Genomic DNA, 9,214 nt, shown 5'->3' with positions numbered 1-9,214 from the left:
GAGAGGTTAAGAGCTGCTTCTTACTCTGCCGCCATCTTAACCCGGAAAAACCTACTTAGATTTTTTTAGACATAAGACATTGGCATTTTCTATTTCATCTACAAGTTATTTTTTCTCTTTTATGTGGATGTTTTTTGAGTTCTTTTGTAATTGATTCATATACCTTATAATTCAGCCATGTATCCCTGAGTGATGCCTGTGTTATTATCCGCCTCAGGGGGGGACTTTGTTATTGTTGTGATCTTTGATTTGAATTTAGGAAATTTTAGGATAAAAAATTTGCTACTTCCCAGAATCCAGACAATGAAACTCTTTGGAGAAGGCACCATGAAGATGCCTGCAGAGGCCACACACTGCATCAAGAAGATCCAAAATTAAACTTTGGGGTGTGAATTTGAACTGTGGGGGGATTTAAAGCATTGGTTTTGAATGTATACTTTTATAACAAAGGGTACTGCCCACAAATTGAATTTTTGCTAATCTAGCAATCATTGATTTTGTTCTTTTTTTCCCTTTAATCTACAAACTATTACAATTTTTATGTTGATTATGTTTTTTTTTTTAAGTGGAAAACGTGTTCATTAACTTTCAAACTTCCCTCATACAACGCCATAAAAATTCTCTTATTTTCATTATACATGAGTCTAACTTCTTTCTACATAGTTACAATGGCATATATATTTATAATTTAGCTTTTCATAATACATTGTTAAAGTACATTATGAATTCTGTTAAATATTTATAAGCACTCATTTTCAAATCAAATACTTGAAAAAAATTTTCTCTTTGTACATTGTTTAGGAGATTAGCATAAGATGCTCTTTATTAAGAGGTATATGATCGGAAGATCAACCAAACATTTTCTAAAATTTTAATTAGTATTTCTATGCAGTGCTGCTTATCTTTTTGCTTTGGTCACACAAACAGCCCTTTAGTCCTGAAAACTAAGTCAGTATAAAAGTAGGGCTATATTAGTTTAGCTAGCTGCTGGATCAAACTAATATTCAACACTTAACTATTAAATATAAGAACCATCTTTATTTTGACATTTTTCTGCACTCTACCACAAACCATTATCTTCTGGCATAAAATACTATTTGCGAATAGGAAAGAAAATTAACTGAGTATTTCTTTTTCATTTTGTAGTATCCATGAGAAAAATACTGAATAGCCTAACCTGTCAATAATGCTGGCAGTTTAGGGGGAACCCACAAGTTGACACAAAAAATTCTGGGAAATTGGGCTAGGCCATGCATGGTGTGGCAGCAGAATTCATCATGGTAATAAATATATCTGTATATTGTAATCAAACCTTCACTGGAAACCGTACTTATAGTGGCTTTTCTTTTTGGCTATATTCCATTCTTAAAAGAGAATGATGCTTAAGGTCCAGCACCTTGATAAAATTATGCTTTAGTAACAAGAAGTGTGCTTCTTGTGGATGAATACCTGATATTTTTTTTAAAGCAATCTGATTAAACCATAGAATACACAAAAAGGCCTCTCTTATAGAAGTAACTGAAGGGGAAATGGACAATGAAAGAATATACTAAAATACACATAAAGGGAAAAGCTGATCAACAAATGTTTTCATATAAGGTATGAAGATGAATAGAATTTAAGTTCAAACCGTATTTGCTATGTTGTAATCCCTTTCGCCATTAGGCTGCAGTTGGACAATCACACTCTCTTCATTCATTTCATTTTCTGCATCACTACTATCAATATCTTCATTGTCGTCATCCTCATAGTCTGAAGATTCTGTCATATTCTGATGGGAATGAGATTCTGATAAAGCCCCAAATGACTGGGCACTAACAGAAGCTAATGGTCTAAGTAAAGGGGTATGTTCTGAGACTTCGTTCTCTTCTTGACTACTATCCGTGTCAGAGTCTGAATCTCCTTGAGAAGGAACAACTTTCTGTTTACATACTGGACAAGTTTTCTTGGTTTTAGTTAGCCAAGGATCCACACACTTGCAGTGATACGCATGAGAACAAGGAAGGATTCTGAGTTTGTCTCCATCTTCATATTCATCTAGGCAAATGGCACATACGTCATATTCATCTCCCTTCTTGAATTTATGTATAGGAAGTTTCTTAAGTTGATCTTTATGTAGTCGATTCCTTCTAGCTCTATGTCTGTCTTGCACAAATTTTGTGATCATGAAGATGACAATCAAGATGAGGCATATGCCGACTATGATGAGGAATGGTATTAGGTAGTATTCTAGAGGAAGGCTAAACTCTGGAACCAAAACAATATGGCCTCTGTACTTACTGTCGTTGGATCCCATGCTAATTAGGTCATCAGAATCAACATTGTGTACTATGGATGCTTTATATCCGGCTTTCTGCGCATGTAAAACCTTAATGTCAAAATTACAATCAAGTCTTCTAATTAACACAATGAAGGCACTAGAGGAGTTGTCTTTCAGTGGTGGAGGTGCTATGGGTTCACAGGCATTCTCTGGTTTTGAGTTTATCAGAAATCCCTTTAAACCTTCAGCTGGAAGTCTGTAACCAAATCTTGCTGGAAGGTCGTCAAATGTCTGTGATACATTTTTAAAATTATACGCTAAAATATCTGCCTCCACAGGTAGCAGGTTAAAGAATGCAAACAGCTGGACAGTCAAAATAGTATATATCTGTGTGGCTGACAACATTAACATCCCTATGGATAACAGCATCTTAATCACCTGAGAGAGGAGTGGCCGGGAGTAGGGGGTGAACCCTCCCAGCGAAGAACGAATTCGTCCCGTGTCCCTCCTCAGTCGCGGCTGGAAAACCTAAGCAACGTCCATGACCCCGAAGCTCGTTCTGCGGACGCAACGGCGGAGAAACCCGAAAAGAGACGACTACACGGAGGGGAGACCTGATTATGTTTTTATCATCCATTGGGGGAGACTGGTCTACCATAGGATCACAGGGGGGTATGTATAAATGGAAATTTTGAACCTTCCTTATTGCTTTATAGTTGGCTGCAACTCATCCCTCTCTCTCTTTGGTTCCTGGAAACAAGCTGGTTAGTACCTTTTAGTTAGTCTCTTTCGTTAGTTTATTATTAATAAAATATTTATAAATATAATTTTTAGTACTTTGCATGTTAATTTTAATCTTCACAAAAGAATGTTCAATTTGCAGTCAAAGACCTTGAATGCAGATCATGGCCTTGCCACTTTGGGCAAACCCCATAACCTTGCTAAGTCTTGGCATCCTCCAATATGAAACAAAGAGTTCGATTCAGGGGCCTCAAAAATCCCTTTTATTTCTAAATCCAGAGGACCCCTATTGTCTCCAGGAGAAAATATAAACTCTTCTGTTTAGCTTTTAAGCACCAATCAAACTTTCCAGCTTTGCTGGACATGATCCCCACTCCCATACTCTATGATCAGGTTGAATTGGTCTTCTCTCCTTTCCTTCTTTAAATATCTTTGGGCCTTTGCACCAACCATCCTCCATACTGGGCATGTGCTCCATCCTCCTTTAAGAGCCAGACCACTGAGATAACAGGCTTTATGCCAATGCCAAACTACTGGATAACACGCTGTATAGAAATGGTTGCTTCCAGTCAGGAAGTTGAAGATAATTACTAGCTGAGTAAGACTCTGTGCCAGTCATTTAATCTCTCTGCCTAAGTTTCCAAATCTGTAAAATGAAAAATAACAGTACCTGCCTCTCAGGGCTGTAGATAATTGTAAAGCACTTTACAAATGTCAAAGCACTATGAAAATGTTGCTATTACTATCACTTGCCATTATTAAGAAATGAAAGGAAGGACAAGTTAAGTCAAAGGCCAAGAGGTAGAAAATGGAGCACAATAGCATGCTTACCCACTGAGATGACATTCTTGTAATTCTCCAGCATCACCTGCCTGTACAGTCTCCTCTGAGTGGGGTCCATGACTTCCCATTCCTCCTTTGAGAGATATATTGCCACATCCTCAAACTTCACATGACCCTAAAACAAAGAGTTCTTGGCTTAATTATTATTTCAGGATGACAGGAAAAGTTGATTTGTACCACAAAGACTGGAGAAGTGCTACAAGCTCAGTAGTGACTATGAAGGTTAAGAACGTAATGGAAATGAGAGTAGAGACTTTGGAAAACATGTTTAGGAAGCCTCTCAGACAGAGGTCTCATAACTCAGATATATAGAGTTTTGTCAAATTTATAGTAACATGAGTCATTCCCCATTGAGAAATGGTCACATAACATTTGTGGATGAAGAAATCAAAGCCATACAAAGGCATAAGAAAAAAATGCTCTAAATCATTACAGATTAGGGAAATGCAAATCCAAACAACTCTTGAGATAACAGTTCATACCCATCAGATTGGCTGAAATGACAAAAGAGCAAAATGATAAATGTTGGAGGGAATGTGGAAAAAATTGGGACACTAATACCATGTTGCTGGAACTGTGATTTGATCTAACCATTCTGGAGAGCAATTTGGAATTCTGCCCAGAGAATTATAAAACTATGGATACTCTTTGAACCAGAGATACCACCAATGGGGATGTTTCCTAAAGTGATATGGTGAAAAGGGAAAGAATTTATATATTACAAAATATTTAGAGCATCTCTTTTTGTGGTGGTAAAGAACTCAAAACTGAGGGGATGTCCATCCATTGGGGAATGGCTAAACAAGATGTGCCATCTGATTATGATGGAATATTACTGTAATAAGTAGGATAATTTTTATTTTTCAATATTATATTTTCTCAATTGTATTTAGTAACAATTTTCAACATATGTTTTCCTTAGCTATAAGATCCAAATTGTCTCCCCCACTTCCATTCCCTCCTACTTCGCAGAGATGGTAAGGAAATTGATATTGGGTTATACATGTCTTATCATAAAAAACATACTTCCACATTGATCATTGTTGTAAGTGAATACTCATATGAAACCAAAACCCATAAAAAAGTGAAAAACAGCTGATTTGAACAGTTCTTTCTCTGGAGGTGATTAGCATTCTTTGTCCTAAGTCCTTCACAATTGTCCTGGATCATTGTATTGCTAATAGTAGCTAAGTTTATCAAAGCTGATCATCGTAAAATATTGTTGTTACTATGTACAATGTTCTCCTGGTACTGCTGATTTCACTGTGTAAATAGTTCCTATAGGTTTTTCCAGCTTCTTCTGCAATCATCTTGCTCATTATTTCTTATAGCACAATAATAATCCATCACCAGCATATGCTACAATATGTTCAGCCATTCCCCAACTGATGGGCCTCCCCTCAATATCCAATCCTTTGCCACCACAAAAAAGAAGCTGTGAATATTTTTGTACGAGTAGGTCCTTCTGCCACCCCCTTTTTTTAATTGCTCTGGGATACAGACCCAATAGCCATATTCTCTGGATCAAAGGGTATACACAGTTTTCTAGCCCTTTGTGCATAGCTCCAAATTGCCCTCCAGAATGGCTAGATCTATTCACAACTCCACCAACAATGCATTAGTGTCTCAATTTTGCCACGTCCCCTCCAACATCTATTATTTTCTTTTACTCTCATATTGGAAAATCTGATAGATATGAGGTGGTACCTCAGAGTTTTTCTAATTTGCATTTCTCTAATCCAGAGTGACTTAGAACATTTTTTCATATAATTATTGATAGCTTTGATTTCTTCATCTTAAAATTGCTGGTGCATATCTTTAATCACTTGTCAATTGGGGAATAACTTGTAGTCCTATAAGTTTGACTCTATGTATTTGATAAATTAGACCTTCCTCAGAGAAATTTGCTATAAAAATTTTCCCCCAGTTTGTGATTTCCCTTTTAATCTTCGATGCATTAGTTCTGTTTGTACAAAACCTTTTAATTTAAAATAACCAAAATTATTCATTTTACATCTTTTAATGTTCTCATATCTCTTGTTTGGTCATTAGTTCTTCTTTTCCCCATAGATCTGGCAGACAAACTATTCTATATTCCCTTAATTTGCCTATGGTATCACCCTTTCTGTCTGAATCATATACTCATTTTGACTTCATCTTGACATAGGGTCTGTGATATTGTTCTATGACTAATTTCTGCCAAACTGTTTTCCAATGAATTCTCATCCCAAAAGATTAGGAAGGGTAATTTTGTTAATTGGAAAGGCAGATGAAATCTGAAGAACAAAAAGAGTAGAACCAAGAGAAAAATATATACAGACACAGAACTAGCATGTCCACTTCCAAAGAAAAACTGATAGACATAATTTATAGGCATATTTTTAAAAATCAGTGGAACTGACAGTATACAAAGAAGCTAGTCCTGCCAGTTATAGCCTCAGTAGTGTAACATTGAAATGCCAGCGTGGAATTCCTGAAAGCTAGAGTGTCAAGCCTCAACCCAGAATTCCAGCCTCCCCCCCACTCCCCCCCCCCGCTAGAGAACTCTGGGTGAGGGGGCAGTTTAAGGCAGTTAGGGGCAGTTGGTCCTTGGGGTGGGAGGGGAGCAGATCACTCTCTGTTGGAGGATCCCAGATCTGGTTGCTCTGGAGAGAATTTTAGTTTGAGAACTATTTAAAGCCATTTATACTTTTTCTGCTGGTAACCTGTTAGCTAGATTAGACCTTCAGCAACAACAGAACTGTTATTATTTTGTTTTTTATAGGCTTTCAAGGCAAACTAGCCAGAAAGAATACCTCTTCCTTCTGGGGGGTGGGGCTGTTTCAACCTAACAGTTTAGGGCTTCCCAGACCTTATTCTTGCCTTGACAAAACCTCCCTCCCTTCCCTTCCTCACTTATCTTTTTTTTTAAACCCTTACCTTCTGTCTTGGAGTCAATACTGTGTATTGGTTCCAAGGCAGAAGAGTGGTAAGGGTAGGCAATGGGGGTCAAGTGACTTGCCCAGGGTCACACAGCTGGGAAGTGTCTGAGGCCAGATTTGAACCTAGGACCTCCCATCTCTAGGCCTGGCTCTCAATCCACTGAGCTACCCAGCTGCCCCCAAACCTTCATCTTTTGGGAGCTGTGCCTGGCTATTATTTTAGGAATTCTCACAACCTCCTTCAAGCCTAGTTCCTTCAGCTGAGTGGCCTAAACAAGTCAGATCCTCCTGCAGTCCCTTATAATTTCAAGACTTCGAGCTTCTCCTAATTTCCCCTAATCAAACTTGTGGGGAAATAAGTTGAAATGTTAAGATCTCTAGGAGACCAGCCTTACCTAATCTGCTCACTGAGATCTGAAGATAACAGTTCAACCACCATTTGTAACTGATCTCTAACTGCTTGGTGGGAGGGTGAGAGTAAAAGGAGTTCTCAGCCAGTTTGTGCCCCTCCTTTTTCACTCAAGCCTGTCAGTGGGGAGGGAGGGAGTCCTGCTTGCTACAGATCACTGGCTCATCTACACCTCCCCACAAATAACACTGTTTCAACAAATATAACAGCAGGTAAGCTTAGGCAAACCATAACCTCCTTATACCCATCTCTCTATTACAAAATGGGAATAGGAAAAATTTCAAATTGCTGTGAAAAGATGGATTTTTAAAAGTAAGGCATTTTTCATATTATTAGGTTTTTGCTTGGGAGGAAGCAAAGAGCCTGGAGGAAAGAAGCCAGGATTGGAGAAGGTGGGCTGATGGGGGAAGCAGAGGACACAGAATAGTAATTCTTAGGGAAAGGGGCATGACCACATTCAATGAACAGAGATGAGGATCTTCCTCAGAAAGGACAAAGTCAACTCTAACTCACCTGAGACCTGAACCTCAGGTCTGTAGCTGCTACCATTTCTTCTCCAATGTTTCCTCTGAGAGATGAGGAGAGAAGCAGTCTTAGGAAGAGATGCCAAGGAAAGAATAAGCCATTAGAGAGTTCATCCTCCAACTTTCCCACTTGGATCTCCCCTTTCTCAGCCACAGGTGATTCAGGAGGAACCTGCTCATAGCTCCTCCCCACAAACCAATTAGATACAGAGGTGAGAAGGTGGAGATTGAAGGACTTTGGGGTTAATCAAGCTTGACTGGGTCAATTCTCCCCATGTGTTTTGACTCTAGAATATCCCCTTCTGACCCCTCAAACACTTATTTCATCTAGGGACACCTAAGCTTGGTGTTGCCAGTAACATCTCTTCCCAAATTTCTTCAACAAACATGGACATCCCTAAAAATGACTGAGATAACAGAGCTACAGGGATTTTAAAGGAGTTTTCTTTATTATTATTATTATTATTGCTTTAAAATTTCTATTCATTGCAGATGGGCAGAGGGGAATGGGGAAATGAATTCTGTTTTAACTCTACTCTAACCTATGGCTTCAAAAATGATTTCATTTGCATCAGCTAAGCCCCAAACATTTCTCTTTTGTTCTAAGGCAGAAGCTGCTTCTGAGAGGAATTTGAGCTGTTCTAATACTCCAGAACACACAGATGTCAATCAGGAAAGCTCTATTGTAGAAAGCCATTGGAGAAACAGGGTCAAAAATTAGGGCCTGTTATCTGGATTCTGTACATGACCAATCCAGGCTGAGGCAGTCTTTGGGTTTGGTCCTGGTCACCTGAGCCCTGAAAAGCTCTGGTATCAGCAGGTAGGTTAATCCAAAAACAACTTGACCCCTCCAAGAGGCTATTGGGAGTCATTTAGAGAAATAGAGTCTGTAATAGATGTTTTATCTGGATCCCATTACAAAATCATCGGCAAGTAAAACTGTGTGTATGATTTTTCTGCACTGCATGTCAGGTAGCAGACAGAATGGGCCATCTAAGGTAAAAATCTAAGGCTCCTCTTTTAACTCATTTTTAGATCCCCACCTTTCTCGATATTCTTATTGGAAAGCTTTGATTCCTTAGCAGACCAGAAGCTACTGAGTTAACAATTTTTCTCCTTGATAATTAAGAAGCCTGAACCCTAAAAAATATTACTTAGATAAGCTGGAGCCAGACAATCTAGTCCAGACTATCTGACCAGGTCCAGTTCTATAAATCAGGAAGACAGGACTCAATTAGTTAAAATCTCCATGAAATATATTTCTGCTCCCAGAATTAACCCCGTACTAATCGGTAGTTGGAATTTGGCCCTTGTCCTTGTACCTATATCTCTACTTTTTAGACTTTAATGGGTTGTGTATGATTCATAACCCCTTCACAGCTGTGACTCTCTTTGTGTTCTTTGTTTGAAACCAGTATAAAATAAACTCCAAAGCCCATAGAGGTTAGAGCAGCATGGGCTAACCACTAGTCTGGTTGTTCTCATTTTCTTTTTCCTGTCTTAACAATCTGACGCC

General features: G+C 38.5%; 1 protein-coding gene across 1 annotated transcript; it reads right to left on the bottom strand.

The window, feature by feature from the left end:
* Window positions 1-1,537: 1,537 nt before the first annotated feature.
* LOC123254587 (E3 ubiquitin-protein ligase RNF13-like) lies at window positions 1,538-2,922 on the bottom strand. Its single transcript, XM_044683575.1, has one exon. It carries the CDS (start codon window positions 2,687-2,689, stop codon window positions 1,625-1,627), a length of 1,065 nt encoding a protein of 354 aa, XP_044539510.1. The 5' UTR covers window positions 2,690-2,922; the 3' UTR covers window positions 1,538-1,624.
* Window positions 2,923-9,214: the final 6,292 nt, after the last annotated feature.

Source organism: Gracilinanus agilis, unplaced genomic scaffold, assembly GCF_016433145.1.
Source record: "Gracilinanus agilis isolate LMUSP501 unplaced genomic scaffold, AgileGrace unplaced_scaffold255, whole genome shotgun sequence".
Taxonomy (NCBI): domain Eukaryota; kingdom Metazoa; phylum Chordata; class Mammalia; order Didelphimorphia; family Didelphidae; genus Gracilinanus; species Gracilinanus agilis.
The sequence above is the reverse complement of the archived record's forward strand: the minus strand, read 5'-3'. Positions and strand labels throughout refer to the sequence as shown.

Excerpts from the sequence above, each read along its gene's own strand:
- LOC123254587 (XM_044683575.1), bottom strand. The coding sequence starts at position 2,689 with ATGCTGTTATCCATAGGGATGTTAATGTTGTCAGCCACACAGATATAT.